This window comes from Epinephelus lanceolatus, chromosome 9, assembly GCF_041903045.1.
Source record: "Epinephelus lanceolatus isolate andai-2023 chromosome 9, ASM4190304v1, whole genome shotgun sequence".
In the NCBI taxonomy this organism is placed as follows: domain Eukaryota; kingdom Metazoa; phylum Chordata; class Actinopteri; order Perciformes; family Serranidae; genus Epinephelus; species Epinephelus lanceolatus.
In genome coordinates this window covers 26289701-26307711 of record NC_135742.1, presented here as the reverse complement: position 1 = coordinate 26307711, position 18011 = coordinate 26289701, and the positions used below count along the sequence as shown (strand labels likewise).

Genomic DNA, 18011 nt, shown 5'->3' with positions numbered 1-18011 from the left:
TGTGTCGCCCTCTGGTGGCTGCTGGACGTCATCTACACTGCACTCACAAATCAAGCACACATGCTGGTTTTAGCAGTTTTATTGATTATTTATTTGACAACACAACACAGACACATATAAATATGAGAGAAATAGAGTTGGAGTTTAGTCAGAGATGGGAAATTCCTCCAGCGTCATGGCGATGTCTCGAAGTTTGGGATCATCCAACCAGTTGACTTTACAGGCCAAGAGGATGCCCTGAAGAAAAACACACATTAACCCCCTGAGATCTGAGCTTTAGTTTGATATTCACTTTTAATTGCTCCTAACTATGTGGGATAAGTAGGACATGACAAGTATAAAACTAAGCACTGTCTTCGAACAGTAAGTAGTTTTTGCAAAAAATGATATCCTCATATGGAGACAAGGGGTTTATTTTTAATAGTCACGAGTGTGTAATTAACTGTAAAACTGTTGTTTTAATGCCTGAAAATTGTTGTGCAACCACAAAATTATAAACTATGCAACACTTGTTCAGTGTTTTGTAAGTCTTAGGGTTAGGGGTCACTGTTCATGTCTAAAACTGTTCAAAAGTCTTCATTTCAATGCCTGAACACAGCTTTGCAAAAACAAAATAGAAAATAATGCAAAATATCTAAAAGCCTTTTGATTTGTTAATATTGTAACTCTGTATGGATTTTCCCTGCTCCATACTCCAAGCTAGGAACATCCTTTTTGTCTGTAGGAACAGTCAAACTGGTCTGTGTGAAATGCTGCGATAATATAGTAATAAAGTCCCAATGTCCTCACATGAGTACTTTCTAATTAACAAGGTGTTAGCTTGTTACTATCACTAAAATTGCTCAAATGTGTGTGCCATATCAAATTCCAAATGTTATTTATCGTAGATAAACAAGTTTCAACCATAAAATTTGATCAAGTTTTGAACCTCGTCTACTTTTGTGTCAGGATAGTCAGCAAACAAGATGGCAGAAATGGCTGCCATCTTGTTTTTGTGTAAATTAGTGTATTGTGCTCTTGCTACCACTAGATAGTGCATAAAGTGTCCACAAATGCAGACAACAGGTCTCTGCAGCAAACCCAAAATCTAAAATTCTCATGTGAGGATGCAGGGTGAGATTTCATTGTCGGCATTAACCATTTTCAAACATTGTACCGACAGACAGTGTACTATCTTCAACACACATCCTGTACAGTTTATTTACCCTGAGGACATTCTGTGTCATGATGGTCATCTTTTTGTATTTCTCCAGGTTCGCCTGGCCTTTCTCCAACGCAGCTTTGTACTTCTCTGTATCTGGGTGCTCTTTCTTGGACATCAACTCTTCCATCTCTTTCATTTTCTCGTGTGTGAGTCGCTTCATCTCTATGTACACACAAAACATTTGTCAACAGACGTCACCATTGAAAAACTACATCAAATTCTGATTTTGTTGTGAACCACAGAACATACTTAGCCTCTTCTTCTGTATTTCTGTGATGTCATCTTGAAGATCTTTTGTCTCCTGTTAACAAAACACAAAGGAATCCAGTACAGGATAAATTATCACAGAAACATACTGATGAATAAAACAGTACGAAATACAAGAAACCAAACTTATGATCTCTTCTGATTACAGAGAGTCTGGCATCAGAACTTACAGACCCTGCTCTGTACCATGAATATGTCCTAAACTGTCTTGAATAACAAGGTCATAAAGAGGGTCGTTTACAACTCTTTCCAGCTACAGTGTTAATACCAGTCAGAACCAGATTTCTTCCCCTTGCATATCTCAAGAAGTTGAGACACCTCAAGGTTTTCTTAATCTGTCTCTCTATGATAGGCAGCCTGATTGTCCTCATACATCAGAGGGTATGACGGTCACTGAGGCCACAAAGGTTGAGGGTGAGTTAACCATGATTCAGCAGTTAAACATACATCTGTTACACTTTTAAAGGGTAACTTTGGTATTTTTCAACCTGAACCACATTTTCACGTTTTTGTGTCTAAGTGACGAATGGAGACAACCATTTTGAAACTGGTCCAGTATTGAGCAAAAGTGCTGCAGCTGTCAGCAACAAAAAGGGACTGCAATGAAACCACTCAGGGTTTATTCACACTGTGAGTTTACATCCACTAAAACTGCTTGTTTTTGCCACTGACAGGCTCAGATTGTTATTTTAAGTGTCTGACAACATTATGGAGAGGATCCCTACAGAGATTAATGTTATTATTTAAGAGTAAGATCCTTTTTGTTTAGTCAGAAACAATCCCCAAATCGCTATTGCTAAACCCACCAGACTATATTTAAATATCACGATAAAACACACTTGGATCAAAGTCGACGGAAACAAAATGAAACTCAAAAATGCTGTCTTGATTTGTGTCTCCACTGTTCCAACAATCACCAACTCTGGTTTAGTTGAAATAAACCCTTAATTCACATTGTTAGATGTGAAAATATGCTGCCTCTATACACGCTAAAATTACTGTTTATATAAATGGAGTTTGGTGAGTTTGGGTTGTTTCTGGTTAAACAAAAAGGATCTTAACCTGCAACAAAAAGGTCTATCGTAGTAGGGATCCTCTCTATAAAGCCTGTCAGTTGCAAAAACAGGCACTTTTATGTCCCAAATAGTTACACTGCAGCCTGTTTTTCTGAAGGTGGCTTGCTCAATAATAGTTGACCAATTTTAAAAAAAAAAAAAAAAAAAGTCGCTGCCATTAGTCACTTAAGACACAAAACCATGGAAATTGGGTCCAGGCTGGGAAAATAAATATATAAGTTACCAGTTAAAAGTGCTGTATGTAACTCAAATACTGACATTTTTGGCTTGGTGGTTCAGTCTGGATATTAAACTAAATATTGCTACATATTATATATAAGATTGTTTTTAACACGGTTTCAACGCAGACGAACACTAAACATATACAATGAAATATAAGGCTGCTTACTTGCTGTAGTTGTTTTATTTGTGAACAAAGAGCCATGCAGCGATCATTCACAGCTTTCAGGTCACTAAGAAAAACACAAAGGTTTGACACATATTCATCAAAATAATTCAAATATAAATATATATATATATATATATATGTAAATTGTTTCAATATGTTGTTAACTGACTTACACTGCCTCTGAGTCATTCTGTTTCAGTTTTTCTCCGATGGCGTGCCATATCTGCATCCTGAAAGACACAAGTTAAATTAATGATTGGTCAAAGTTAACCAAAGTTCACTGCTTCTATGTGATACTTTTATATAACGTGAAAAAATGACTCTTCACAGAAGATAAGGCGTCGGTTTACCTGTGCAGTGCCAATGTGCTGTTAAAATGAACTGCCTTGACTCTTTCCAACTCATTGACATACTCAGGCCTGTAACATTTGATAAAAAAAAAAAAGGTTAACAGTACATATTTTGAAATCAACTCTAATTTTACATTTGTGTTAAATTCTACACCCACATTAAAAAGGCTATTTTCAAAAATACTCACAAGTCTCTGTCTGCTTCAGATGTGCATGTTCTCTTACTTTTTCCTGTTACAGAAAACAATATTAATGCTTTGTTTGTACACTAACTTGATGAAAATTTAACATGTCGTGAAAAAATGCACATAGTTGCAAACCTGCATGAAGCTGTACTGCCATCTCAAAGCACTGGTTGGACATCTGCTGTTTTATTCTGAAAAATAGTAATTTCAGCACTTATGAATAAGACAAGATAGAAGAAAGCACACTGGTGTTAGGGTGTGACTCATCAAATAAACCAGCACTAAGCCACTGTAAACTGAGTAATAACAGAAGTGTTAAAGCAGATGTGGAGGGAGAACCTCAGCAGGTCTGCAGGTTTCTGTCCAGTGGAGCTGTCAGGAGCAGGACCATCATTCAGTGCCACAGCCTCCACCATGTGGTTGAGTTTTCCCATGTTGTCAGATGGGTCCATCACAGATTAGTGAAGGTGTCTGGAGGTACAAATCAACCCAGTTATGTCACATCACCTGGGATTGATTCAAGGAGCCTAAACCAATGTATTGCTGCTGACCCAAAAGAATGACTTACTACTCATGTCTTACTGCATTTTCTAATGTATTAAGATCAGGGTAAATCTGATTCTTACTACAAGGTATAAAAGGCAAACACACAGAGTGAAATATAATTGTCAGAAACTAGTGAACTAGAATGAATGTACAATGAAATGTTTTTACTTGATAATTGTGCTGCACACTATAATAGCATTACAATATTTATAGAGACTTATTTTGAATCAAACCTTGAGTAAAAGCTATTTAAACAAGCTAAATATACTGCATTACAAGTTAATACTGCACTGAAATGTTATTTTTATCTGCAGAGTGTAGTTAAACCATCAAAAGCAAAAGTGCTGTTTGTGCAGAATAATATTCACCATAAGTGTTATAGCTGTCTATACTTATGTATCAGAGGATTATATTTACTGATGCATTTACATCACATTTTAAAGTTGTCCCTGGCTGAAGTGAAGAAAATGAACTGCTTAACAAACTGCTGCATAACCTACAAAATGCTTTACAATTTCTAAGATGATCATATTACCAAAAAAAGTCACTCGGGAAAAATTTTAGTAAGTAGAAATGTTTGTATATAACAATGTGAAAGGCTTAATCTGCTAATTGATTGGTAACTATTGCAGTCAACTAACGTTGGTTATATAATAAGCAGGTAAAATGTACAATATTGCATACACAAGTATACAAAGTGGCAGAAAATTGAACTACTCTATGTACAATTGCTAAAGTACTGACAACTGGGTCAATGTAAACTCCACCCTTGATAATCCGAAAGTTTAATGCTAACGTTTTAGATGCATCTGTCAAAGTCAACATCCCCTTGTACATTTGGCAGATTATTTTGAGGAACATTGAGAGGTTCTGCACATTAATGATGTAAATTAACAAACAGAAGTGGGTTATAATATCTTACCTTGCTTAATAACGGTAAACGTTACCCGTAAATGAAAGTTAAACACAGCTAAAGGTACTAACGTTATTATCTCTTCCTTTGACACTAACACTTGGTAATTACCGTTAACGTAACGTTAGTCACTTCTGACGACTGTTTATTAGAACTTTGACAATAACTTTAAAAAAAAAAAAACTTCCAGCTGCTGTCACAAATGAAGCATTGTTTGTCCAAAAAACACACTACTTGTCTAGTGTATATGTTTAAACACGTTAAATTGCTCCCTGGTTTTGTTTATATCCGCTTCAGATCGAAACCCCGCCAGGAAGTGGCGTCACGTTACTTCCGGGCCGTCTTCCTGATTTCTACAGCAGGTGAAGCAGCGCCTCCTGCAGGCCAAGAGTCAACAGGAAAAATTCGTTAATAAATTATGCATTATTCCCCAATAGTTTCTCCGTGCCAGTTTACAAACCTTTAAATTGATATAGTACCAGAAAAAGTAAAGAAAATAAATAAAATAAAACAGTATATAAAAACATTGATTTTGATAATTTCCCAAAACGTCTGTAGTGGTATTATGAATTTAAGAAAAAACATAAATAAATATATGAAATTACCATTTATGCACGAATAATAATAATAATGATCTTAAATATTGAATATATTTTATTAGTATTAATGTTATTAGTGTTATTATTATTATAAAAATGTGTGTATATCTATTTTATAGATTAATTTACTAAACCGATTATTAGTATCTTTACAGCATTATCTTTAAAGCTCTACAGCAGCCATTTTTTGCGAACATCCCACAATTCATAACAGAAATTGTGATTCGCCTCGCCTTGAGCGTCACGGGGCTGCAGCAGCAGCCGTGAATGTGGAAGTGACCGTGCTCGGTGGGTTTACAGTAAAAATGGCTTCCTCAATCTCGTGAGATTATCGTGCTCTTCAATCAGTGACGCACGATTAGAGACGAACAGCAGAGCTGTTTCTGAACTCTGCACAGACACGTTGCCGAGTGGACGATGGAGAGCAAGAAGAGAAGGGTATGATCATGAGCAGCGTTTAGTTTCGCAAAGGCATAATTATGCATGTTGCATTTGGCCTGTCTGTCTGTCTGTCTGTGTGACATTGTGAACGTTGTCTTTTAACACTATTGTGCAAACAGACTGCACGCCTTAAGAGCAGTTAACTGATTGATATAAATGTGCACCCTATAGTTCATCCAACATATGAAATGCAGTAGACTATAGGGAGGTTTAGAAAAATATAAAATGAACAACCAAATCTCAACAAGTGCTTCTGGACAGAGGACAGTGGAAGTTCACTCCATTTGTAGTTTACTGCCTTCATGATAACAAGCAACACTGTTTAAAACATGCAAGTTGTGAATGGTGTGTGAGCTCCTCTCTATTCTAATAAACCTGTTAAATTAAACATGAAGATGTCACTTACAGTGTTTAATAATGAATAATAGTAGCTGTGGATATTTATCATAGTCTTACTGTTTGCTTTGTGATAATTTCTTTCACTTGGGGCCAGTTGACCTCAGCTTTATGCAACAGAATCAAGATAAATGGATAATAAAGATAAATGGTATATACATTTTCAGTGAAGTCTTGTTACTGTGCAGACTGCCTGGAACTTTGTCGTCAGGGAGATTAATGGGCTCACAAGCTGTAATAGATGCAAAACAAGATGATATGTTATCATCTTGATATATTATTTGATGAGTATTGTCACCAAATATTATTGATCATGTGTCAGGTGATGAATTCAGGGGCTAAATACTTTTTATATTCTGATCAACACTGTGAGAGAGGCCTGACAAAAAGCTCTATGTGTGTGTGTGTGTGTGTGTGTGTGTGCATTCAGGGTATCTTGGAGCGACTAAATGCTGGAGAGGTGGTTGTAGGAGATGGAGGTTATGTGCTGCAGCTTGAGCGACGTGGATATGTGAAGGCAGGACACTGGACACCTGAGGCAGCTGTTGAACACCCAGAAGCAGGTGCTGCACGTCACCCACTCCTATCAAGCATAATTTGCATATAATGTTTTTGTATTTTCCATAAAAGCCGCTCTCTCTATGCTTCTCATCAGTGCGGCAGCTGCACAGAGAGTTCCTGAGAGCAGGAGCCAATGTGATTCAGACGTTCACCTTCTACTGCAGTGAGGACAAGCTGGAGATAAGCGGCAACGTCCCCAACATCACTGTAAGTCTGCCCCACTGTACCTGATGAAAATGATTCCTACATCAGTCTGGTATCACAATCTGCTCTCGTCTGATCCAGGGGGCCCAGATCAATGAGGCAGCCTGTGACCTGGCGAGGGAGGTAGCCAATGAGGGTGATGCGTTGGTCGCTGGGTGCGTTTCTAAGACTCCCTGTTATACGAAGAGTCACAATGAGGCAGAGGTCAAGGCCATCTTTAAGAAACAGATGGATGACTTCCTCAAGAAGGACATTGATTTCCTTATAGTGGAGGTATGAGCAGCACCCAAGAGGAATAACTGTACAACAGATGGTAATGTGCATAAGTACTTCTTGTTAATGATTCAATGCATCCTCCTCCTGCAGTTCTTTGATCACGTGGAGGAGGCAGTGTGGGCAGTGGAGGTGCTAAAGACCAGCGGTAAAGCAGTGGGTGCAACTCTGTGCATCTCCCCTCATGGAGACATGCAGGGAGTCCCACCTGGAGAGTGTGCTGTCAGGCTGGTCAAAGCTGGTACGCTGACCTTCTGTGTTGCCGTACTTCAACAAGAATTAAATATTTTTGCAGGTGTGCAATCTAAATATGTTTTATGTGCAGGAGCTGACATTGTTGGAATAAATTGCCACCTGGACCCTCTGACGTGCGTTCGTACAGTGAAGTTGATGAAAGAGGGATTAGAGAGAGCTGGTCTCAAAGCACATCTCATGATCCAGCCGCTGGGCTTTCACACACCTGAGTGCAACTTGGGTGGATACACCAGCCTACCTGAGTACCCCTTCGGTCAGTATTTGTGTATTGTCTTTTGTGCAGAACAAAAAGACTGTTATTCATTCAATTGCAGACTTATATATTTGACCCTCTCAGCACTGGAGACCAGAGCAATGACCCGCTGGGATATCCATAAATACGCCAGAGAGGCTTACAATGCTGGAATTCGCTACATTGGAGGCTGCTGTGGATTTGAGCCCTACCATATCAGAGCTATAGCAGAAGAGGTGGCTGCAGAGAGAGGATTCCTCCCACCAGCTTCAGAGAAGCACGGACTGTGGGGAGCTGCTCTGGAGATGCACACTAAACCCTGGGTCAGAGCCAGGTAAGACTCAGCAGAACACTCGCTGCTCTTTTCAAATTAGGCATCATTTTTACAAAAGACAGCAGACAGTAGGACAAGATGACAGTAAGAACATTTCTGCAACTAATCTGCCAACATTTGTTTCAGGTCTCGTCGAGAGTACTGGGAAAACCTGTTGCCTGCTTCTGGACGTCCCAAATGTCCCTCCATGGCCACAGCAGAGGATGATTATGAAGAACAGCTGAAATCTACCACACCATCCTAATACAGTTTACTCTGTTCTTTATATGTCTGATCAGAGTGTCCCTTTTTTTTAGATCAAGAATGTCAATCAATGATCTGATCTTTGTTTACACAGAGGTTTGTGGTTTGTTGTTGGCTACTGTTTCAGAACTCAACAGCCCCTCATTATTTGGTCACTCCAGTTGGCTTGGCCTTATTATACTTAACTTCATCATTAAATTGGCCACTTTGTTTCTTTTTTATTTTCTGTAACTGTATGCACTATTCCTAACCTTTATAACTAATACATAGATTGTACACAGTCGGCCTTAAACATCATATCAGTTGTAAAACATCTTCTTAGGTTTAATCATATCGGTTCATTGATTGTTGTAAACTGCTGTGAAATATTTTCACGTAATAAATAAAGACATAAAATTCTCTTTTTTGAACAATAGCTTTTTTTTTCTTTGTAAAATAGCGCTACTATAGGTTTGTCAAGTGAAGAAGCCCAACTAAGTAAATGCAGTCTGTGTTTCACATTTCTGGCATTGCTGTGTATTAGAAGTTGAATTAACCCTTCGCCTACAAATTATGACCAGTGTACTAAAGTGTTTTTTTTTTTTTTTTTTTTTTTTAAGCAATTACTCCAGTACTTTACTGCAAGTAATACTTTGACTCAGCAACTTTCACTTGTATTGGAGTCATATTTGACCAAGAGATCTATATTTTGACTCAAGTAATAGACTACACCCCTGGGTGCATGTGTAAATGCACCCAAAACGCGCATGAAGGCGTGGATGCTTCATCTGTCCTTTGATTTAATGCATCAATTCCTCGTTCAAATTTTTACATGTGGTCTTACTCACGAGAATTGGCGTGGTTTTTATATTAATTGTATTTTAATCATTTAGATATTCAGCTTTATTTATTAAGCTGAAGGGGCGGGGAAAAGGGAGAAGCGCTGCTGCTGGTATGTATATTACTGGTCTCTGTGCTGACAGCTACAGCTTGCCATAAGTCAGTCGCAGTGCTGTGTGCGATCCCTGATTCATCTCAAACGAGCTCACTCTCAGTTTTCCAAGTTTTGCAAGCTTGCCAGGATTTAATCGAGGATGGAGAGCAAAAGGAGGGTGAGTCAAGGAAACATAACTAGTCACCTCGCGGTTTGAAATCGTGAGTGAAACCAGTGAAACCAAATGAGAAGACGCGGTTACAGAGTGAAACTTTCAGACATAATGCGAACTTCACTGCGGTTTTATAGACTTGAGGATTTAGATTGAGTCTTGAACTCGTGTTGTCTGGGAATTAATTGACATAAAGGGGGTCACCACCTAAATGAACACTTCTAATGTTATTGCTATGACCTAGGAATGTTTATGAACATGAGCTACTTTATCTCAAAGCCAGAAACCAGAGATGTAAGTCTCAAACTTGAAATGTCATAGAGTATAAAGTTTGGAGCTGCCCCATAGACAATGAATGGGAGCCTGATTTTGTGTATTCACAAATGTTTTCTTTTTTAAACACAAATGAGCGTTCTTCTATTGTAGTGTTCTCAGCCCTGAAACTGAAAATGCACCCATATACTCAGATCAGTCCCCTGGGTGCTCTCAGTGTCATCTAACATCCTTCACCATTCATCGATTATGGAGCAGCTCCAGACCTAATACTTGATGACATCACAAATTTGAGTTTTTTAGCACTCTAGTTTTGAATTTTGGGACGAAATTGTAAATGTTAACTCTTTTTTTGGACAGTCTTAAACCATAGGAATACAGTATGAATTTTGAAAATAGGCTCAGTTCCCCTTTAATTGTCAAAGTTACCAGAGCAATTTAAATTCTCCATTCCGAAGAACAATTTAATGCAAATTGTTAGCATAAAATGTTTTTTTTTTTTTAAGTGCAGTGAGCGCAAGTCATAGCTACAGAGTAATATCTGGATAAGCTGAAATGTGGAGCATGCCCATGTCTGTAAATTTTTAATATGAGAGATCAGCAGAAGGTCAGATACTTTAACATGTAACCAGCTCAAAATATCATTTCATAGGGTGGCAAACAGTAGGCATGAAGTAGCAACAATTGACCCCATTTACACCTTGCAATAAAATTAATTTTGGATGATTGGATTGCTTCCAGATAGTGTTTGATTACATAAAAGTAGGCTACAGGCAGTGGTGCAGTAAAGGGGTATCCCCTATCAGCCAAAAAAGCCTTATAAGAGAGTATACCCACTTTCTCCTTGGTAACCTGCCTATCTCCCTTGGAGAACACCCACCTCAACATGTACTACTGCACCTGGCTGCATGTGTAAATGCACCCAAAACACACTGAGGGGTTGCGATCCGACCAGCCAAACCACCTCAGGGACACATTGTGATCACATTGACCTCAAGTATAACTGCAATCGCCTTTTCAGTCTACATACAGCAACTACCTGGGTGGAGATAGCCTACCTAATCGTGCGACTGTTCCAAGCCAACGAGGCAGCAGCAGCCCTCCCTCCTTCACTTGTTTACAAAAGAAAACAGCCGGTGCTTTAAGATGATTGTCAGAGATATGATCAAATCATCCTGTCTGAGGTGTAACAGGTGGTGTGTTTCACATACAATCACCCTTGGAAAGAGGATTTGACAGGCAAAGAAATTTGGTCTGCACAGTTCTTAGTAGCTGGACAGAGTGACAAGATCTCAATGTAGACACTGGAGACACACATTAACACCAGGTGTAAATATAATCAGGTTTAATCATATCTAGACATAATCTGGTATAATCTGGATACCAGATGCATTTTTATTGTGAGCTGTAAAGAGGGTCAATGTGACATATTCACAAATGTTTAACGCGTTTGCCGGCTTGTTCGGGATGCGTTGTAACACTGTGAGAGACTCAAACCATCTCCAAATGACCTTCAAACCTTATTTATTTCAAATGAGCAGAGTTTATCATGACATTCCTGTTTTAGACACTTCATACCTGAACTACTTCTCAAGTGAGCTCTGCATTTCAGTCTTTAGCCCTGAGGGGATATTTACAGTGTGTTTGTACATGCATGCTCTTTGTGAGTGCAGTAACTATCTGCATGTGTGTGTGTGTGTGTGTGTGTGTGTGTGTGCATTCAGGGTATCTTGGAGCGACTGAATGCTGGGGAGGTGGTTGTAGGAGATGGAGGTTATGTGATGCAGCTTGAGCGACGTGGATATGTGAAGGCAGGACACTGGACACCTGAGGCAGCTGTTGAACATCCTGAAGCAGGTATAAACCGGCCCATTGCTGGATGAACCGGTTAGGGGGCCCAGGGGCAAAAGTCTGTCCCACATTACAAAATTTTATTTTTTTTTAAGGAGGGCCTCTCTGTACGACAGGACCTTAAAATTAGCATATACTGGAGGTAATCAGTGGTGCCAACGTGCCAACAAATGTTCAGTTAATCAAGTCAATATGACCTATTGGCATGCAGTGAATTTAGGACTTTTGGGGCCCTCTCTTAACCTGATAGGTAATCCACTTTTGCCCTTGCCCCATATTATTAATCACAAAGATGCAGTTCTCTGTTCTGTCATTTATTAAGATCACAGAATTAAGGCCCTTTATATCTGTGCAAAATCTATCTGCCTCACTTCTTCATAAAGGATCCTCCTCTGTCTCTCTTTTTCTGTCACTGTCAGTGCGGCAGCTGCACAGAGAGTTCCTGAGAGCAGGAGCCAATGTGATTCAGACGTTCACCTTCTACTGCAGTGAGGACAAGCTGGAGATGAGCGGCAACGTCACCGACATCACTGTCAGCACAAAACCTAAGTGAACAACAGCATTATTCTGTTTACATCACATGATAAAAATTATCCTCATATCAGTCTGCTCTCGTCTGATCCAGGGGGCCCAGATCAATGAGGCAGCCTGTGACCTGGCGAGGGAGGTAGCCAATGAGGGTGATGCGTTGGTCGCTGGGGGCGTGTCCCAGACTCCCTGTTATGCGAAGAGTCGCAATCAAACTGAGGTCAAGGCCATCTTTAAGAAACAGATGGATGACTTCCTCAAGAAGGACATTGATTTCTTTATTGCAGAGGTATGACTAGCAAGAGGACTAACTCTGGAGTTATTTTAAAGGGAAATAACTTTGTAAAAATCAATTTTAATGTGCTTAAACCTGCATTGATCAATATTTATCCATCCAAACAATAAATCAAATGACTAATATTAATGAATAATGATGTAATAATGACTGTGCAATTCTTTTTTTCTCTGACAAACTCTGATAAACCCTCTGTGCATTGTCGGTGATTTATTTTTCAGTGCTTCTTTTTTAAATCGAGCTTTATTGATTGCATGCATATTTTTTCCTGCAGTTCTTTGATCACGTGGAGGAGGCAGTGTGGGCAGTGGAGGTGCTAAAGACTAGCGGTAAAGCGGTGGGTGCAACAATGTGCATCTCCCCTCAAGGAGACATGCAGGGAGTCCCACCTGGAGAGTGTGCTGTCAGGCTGGTCAAAGCTGGTACGCCGACCTTCTGTGATGCCGTACTTTAAGTTGGCAATGATGTATGATGAGGAGTACAGTTTAAATGATTTATATGTGTGTGTGTGTTCATGTGCAGGAGCTGACATTGTTGGAATAAATTGCCACCTGGACCCTCTGACGTGCATTCGTACAGTGAAGTTGATGAAAGAGGGATTAGAGAGAGCTGGTCTCAAAGCACATCTCATGATCCAGCCGCTGGGCTTTCACACACCTGAGTGCAACCACACTGGATACGTCTCTCTACCTGAGTTCCCCTTTGGTCAGTATTTTATTTTGTGTAGGATGAAGTAAAAAAGATATTTTAAAATTGTAAATGGTGTTAAGAAAGTAGTATGTGAGTGTAGAGTTCATATTGCTACCTTTTTAAACGCCCTTCACAGTTTAAAGAGAGCTTTGATATGATAGTCATATATGTGACCCTCCTCTCAGCACTGGAGACCAGAGCAATGACCCGCTGGGATATCCATAAATATGCCAGAGAGGCTTACAATGCTGGAATTCGCTACATTGGAGGCTGCTGTGGATTTGAGCCCTACCATATCAGAGCTATAGCAGAAGAGGTGGCTGCAGAGAGAGGATTCCTCCCACCAGCTTCAGAGAAGCACGGACTGTGGGGAGCTGCTCTGGAGATGCACACTAAACCCTGGGTCAGAGCCAGGTAAGACTCAGCAGAACACTCGCTGCTCTTTTCAAATTAGGCATCATTTTCAGAAAAGACAGCAGACAGTAGGATAAGATGACAGTAAGAACATTTCTGTAACTAATCTGCCAACATTTGTCTTAGGTCTCGTCGAGAGTACTGGGAAAACCTGTTGCCTGCTTCTGGACGTCCCAAATGTCCCTCCATGGCCACACCAGCTAATTAATAGGAGGGAGGATATCATTAGCTGAAATCAAACACAATCACCTGTCTCTACTGTACAATATTCTGTATAGCAACAGTACGACTATGTCTTATTCCTTACACATCTAATCAGATGACATCAATACTGTAATAGCAAATATACATAAAACAAAGCTGATAGTTTTAATTATCACTGCATTTATTAGTTGTAAAACATCCTCACAGGCTCGTTATATTTATTGTCAGAATGCTGAAATTTGCTGCTTTTTATGTTTCATTAAAAAATATACATTTTGTCCACTATTTCAAACAATGTTGTTTTTTCAAATGTAATGCTTTATTTTTGTTATTCCGGGAAATTTTGAGCGTAAGTGATAGCATGGGGCAAAGTCTTCCTCTATCACTCTGTCCCACACATGGCTCTTTTCATGTTACTCATTATCAGCATGGGATTTATACATAACGCTGTATCAGGGTCAGGTCAGGGTAACTCAGGACACAAATAGCTGTCTACTGTATCAGGGTAAAAGTTAGGTGAAGTAAGGACAGTTACCTAACCTTTACCTTGACTCAGCCATAGTGAGGTAATAAAAGTTTATATAAAGGCTATGATTATGTAAATATGTATAAATGTTGCTACAGCACATTTTAGAAATTTTACAAATTCAGTGACGGAGCAGGAGAAGCTGGAATGTCTGCAATCAAAGACCTTTTGCACAATATTAGAAGATTATTTGACAATTTTATCCTGATTGTAGAGATCACTTGTGTTGAAGGTTGTGCCACTTTGCAAAGATGATAGGTTCCACCGAGATTTGAACTCAGATCGCTGGATTCAGAGTCCAGAGTGCTAACCATTACACCATGGAACCACACATATCTATTTGTTGGAAGTTGTTGCAGCTCCATCTGTGATTTTTGACCTTAATGTTTTGCATACTTCACGTTGGTTTTTCTACACAACCAAAATTGTTTTTGGTGTCTTGTTTTCTAACTGGTGCTCTGTAATGTAACGTTGGTTCTTCATGGTTCTTGCCTGATACTTGGTTGGATTGGTTCAAACAAAGTGGATCTGGGGGCTCAAGTGTCGAGTTGCTGGGAATGAAAAGTGTCATCATTAGCTGATTCAGGAGATGAAGGGACCTGAACTTATTTGTGGCACACTTTTAAATAACAAACTTTTAAATCTTTAGGCTTGGAGAAACTCTGAAGTATTTCAAGTCGAGGGGCTCCAGTCCAAGTGAAGTCACAAGTCATTGATGTTACAGTTCAAGTTGTGTTGCAGGCCTTTTTTGATTTTGTCAAGTCTAGTCCAAAGTCATCAAATTTGTGACTCCAGTCTCCTCTAAACTCAGCCAGCCCTTTTCCTCTGTGATCCCAATGAACAATACAAAGTATGGCTGAGTTAGAAGTTTGAGGCAAGTTTTCTGTTAAATTTTAACAATGATTTGAGCATTTGTCTTACTCATACCATTTCATACCAAGTCTTTTCTTAAAATGTTTAACTGCACTAGACAGCATACAAAACCCTCACTCCCAAAAAGGAAAAAAACTAGAAAGATGTAGCCCACTACAAACCAGTGATTAAATTTGCTGTCATTTGATCAACTTATGCATTTGGATGATGTGGAGTTTATATAGAAAAAGTATTTTAAAATGTTTTTGTCTTATTTACTGTTGTTTTAAATGTTGTCATCACCAAGAAAGGGAGAACAGTATCAAGCATACTCCTGCAGAGCTGCTTTGCTTCATGCATATAAAATTCAAGTACATAAATAAAAACTGTAGACAAAAATGTCTATTTGTTTATTTATTTTTGATTTATTGATTCATTCAAACATATATGTAACATAATGTATTGGTCAAAAAATGACTTAAATATAAATTAATTCATAAATAAATAAATACAGCACAAGTAAATGTATAAATATGGAAATAAACGTAGAAATATGGAAATAAGAAAATATATAAATATATGTCCAACGAAGTAAATAAATAGGAAAAATAAATACAGAAATAAACAAGTGCTGAAATAAATATGTGAATAAATAAATAAATGCATTAATAGACTAAAAAAGGTTTACACTTAAGGTCATTAAAGAGGACATCAATTAATTTATTTCATTTATTTGTTCCTGTAGTTATTTATTGATACTTAAGTCACTTGTCATGGGACATTCAGCTGTTAACTGACTTATGTCAATGATCCCACATTTATTTTGTAAGTTATTTATGTGTATTGTTTGCTATTTGAATGGTGTGTATGAGCCACTATGTATTTCTTTTATCGGCTACTAGTTGTAGAGAATTCAAGACACCTGAAGAACTGGTTATTGTATTCATCACCACATGTAAGTGTTACCTTGAAAAACCTTGAGGTTCCACCGAGATTTGAACTCGGATCGCTGGATTCAAAGTCCAGAGTGCTAACCATTACACCATGGAACCCTGCACATCTACACCTATGTTTTCCTGAGGCAGTATGATTTTAATTTGGCCTTCAAGAAATTGTTAATATCATAGTAAAAAAAAAAAATCTGTGCTACACTAAATTAAGGATTAAAACTTTTTCAGCTGTTTCATGTTCTCTCCACACAGTTGTCCCTGTCCAACCACATTGTGTTATGGAAGTACAGCTTCCACACTCCTGAGAGCGACAGTTACTAGCCTATTGAGCTGGCAATCAGTGGATAGGTCTATATTTAATAAGCCTTTTATTTGTCACAGATGGAGAACAAGGAATCTCAGCAATGTATTTTCACGTCTTGTAGGCTCCAGTTCGAGGAATTTAGTCAATGTGCTCGGGGTTTTAGGTGTGGGATGTGCTACTTGTATGATGTTGCTTGGCTCCTCACCATTAGTGCAGCCTATCTCCGTCCTGAAACCCTTCATTTGCCCTTTTATATTTTTATCCAGATGATCATACATCAGTATTTAATAAGCTATTGATAAAGAATTTATTTAAGAGGCAACACATTGCACCATAACACATGATGCAACGGGGCTCATCAGTGCAGAGGCAAACTCTGCTGGAATCCATTTGGAATTTCTCTTAGTATCATTAGAAGTGATGCACCCTGGTGAGGGATTGATTTTCATCCATCAAGAGAATAGTCAAAGGGGAATATTAATTTCAGTTCATGCACCCTGAAAAGGTCCAGCCAATTTGTGTAAACGAGAAAGACTCACCACGTCTCTCCCACACAGACTAACTCAACAAGTTGACTTGACTGGTAAACTGGTTCCACTGGTAAAAATGGTTTGCATCCCATGATTTCATGGCCTTCTGGCAGAAGAATAATTTTTGTATGAGCACATGAACTAACGCCATCACATCATGGTAATAATATCACTAAATCAGTTATTCACAAACACATTTTGCTGTTTTAAATCAACTGTATTGCAGACATATTGTTCGCATATCCATTATAATAATATATTTATTTGTGCATTTTACTAATATGAGTATTTCTGACAGCTTTATATGCATTTTGTTTTGGACTTGGATGGATTACTGTGTACCGGGCACAGGCCATGGGGCCAAAAGTGCCAGTGACCCCCAACCTTAACCTGCAACATGTCACTCAAATTAACAAGTATCAACCAGGAAGTGACTCATAAACACAAAGTGATGCAAAGGAACTACAAAGAGACACAAAAGACTACAAAGAAAGACAAAACAACCACAAGGGCACACACAAACCACAAAAAGATGCTGACAACTAGAAAGATATTCAAAACAACAACACAGTCAACAACGTCTTTTAAACTGTATGTTATGTTTTCTTTTCTTTTTTGGGGGGTTGTTTTGTTTGTTTGTTATGGTGGTTGGTTCTTTGTATTGTTTTTTGGGCTTTGTTGTATTTTAGGTAGCCTTGTGTAACACCTTGGCTAAGGGACTACAGATGAAAAACAGCCCTTTGGTGAATTCTGACATTTTTATACCATGTGTATTTATTAATTTGCACTGTCCCTTCTTAAATGAACTAAACTACACTGAACTTAAAAAAGCAAAGCCAACAAAAAGTCTGTGTCTCTCACTCCGGTGTAGGTGAGGTGGTGGGGCCCTTTATGTATCTGTGCCCAGGGGCCCATTGTCACATAAACCGCCCATGGTTTTGGATGCTGCAGCTGCTCTGCAAAGCATCACACACTGGTCAACCTGAGACGTCAGCACGTCCCTACGTGCCCTACTGAAGCGGAGATACTTATGTTGCCTTTA

The 18011-nt window shown here is 38.8% G+C and overlaps 3 protein-coding genes and 2 non-coding genes across 5 annotated transcripts; 2 read left to right on the top strand and 3 right to left on the bottom strand.

Moving 5' to 3' along the window:
- Positions 1 to 64: 64 nt before the first annotated feature.
- Positions 65 to 5113, bottom strand: LOC117252920 (centromere protein H). The gene is made up of 10 exons (XM_033620198.2): positions 4939 to 5113; positions 3810 to 3941; positions 3606 to 3661; positions 3474 to 3516; positions 3286 to 3354; positions 3109 to 3165; positions 2936 to 2999; positions 1454 to 1505; positions 1206 to 1366; positions 65 to 237 (listed from the first exon to the last, which is right to left on the bottom strand). The coding sequence occupies exons 2-10, from the start codon at positions 3920 to 3922 to the stop codon at positions 145 to 147; spliced, it is 708 nt and encodes a 235-aa protein (XP_033476089.2). The 5' UTR covers positions 3923 to 3941; positions 4939 to 5113; the 3' UTR covers positions 65 to 144.
- Positions 5114 to 5762: 649 nt separating this feature from the next.
- LOC117251874 (betaine--homocysteine S-methyltransferase 1-like) lies at positions 5763 to 8867 on the top strand. The gene is made up of 8 exons (XM_033618415.2): positions 5763 to 5966; positions 6796 to 6928; positions 7021 to 7133; positions 7212 to 7403; positions 7497 to 7644; positions 7729 to 7911; positions 7996 to 8224; positions 8351 to 8867. The coding sequence occupies exons 1-8, from the start codon at positions 5946 to 5948 to the stop codon at positions 8466 to 8468; spliced, it is 1137 nt and encodes a 378-aa protein (XP_033474306.1). The 5' UTR covers positions 5763 to 5945; the 3' UTR covers positions 8469 to 8867.
- A 536-nt stretch (positions 8868 to 9403) lies between these two features.
- Positions 9404 to 14092, top strand: LOC117252237 (betaine--homocysteine S-methyltransferase 1-like). Its single transcript, XM_033618978.2, has 8 exons — positions 9404 to 9558; positions 11550 to 11682; positions 12096 to 12208; positions 12302 to 12493; positions 12774 to 12921; positions 13022 to 13204; positions 13375 to 13603; positions 13730 to 14092. Exons 1-8 carry the CDS (start codon positions 9541 to 9543, stop codon positions 13809 to 13811), a joined length of 1098 nt encoding a protein of 365 aa, XP_033474869.1. The 5' UTR covers positions 9404 to 9540; the 3' UTR covers positions 13812 to 14092.
- A 497-nt stretch (positions 14093 to 14589) lies between these two features.
- trnaq-cug (transfer RNA glutamine (anticodon CUG)) lies at positions 14590 to 14661 on the bottom strand. Its single transcript has one exon. It is a non-coding gene; the product is annotated as a tRNA-Gln (tRNA).
- A 1504-nt stretch (positions 14662 to 16165) lies between these two features.
- On the bottom strand, positions 16166 to 16237 carry trnaq-uug (transfer RNA glutamine (anticodon UUG)). Its single transcript has one exon. It is a non-coding gene; the product is annotated as a tRNA-Gln (tRNA).
- Positions 16238 to 18011: the final 1774 nt, after the last annotated feature.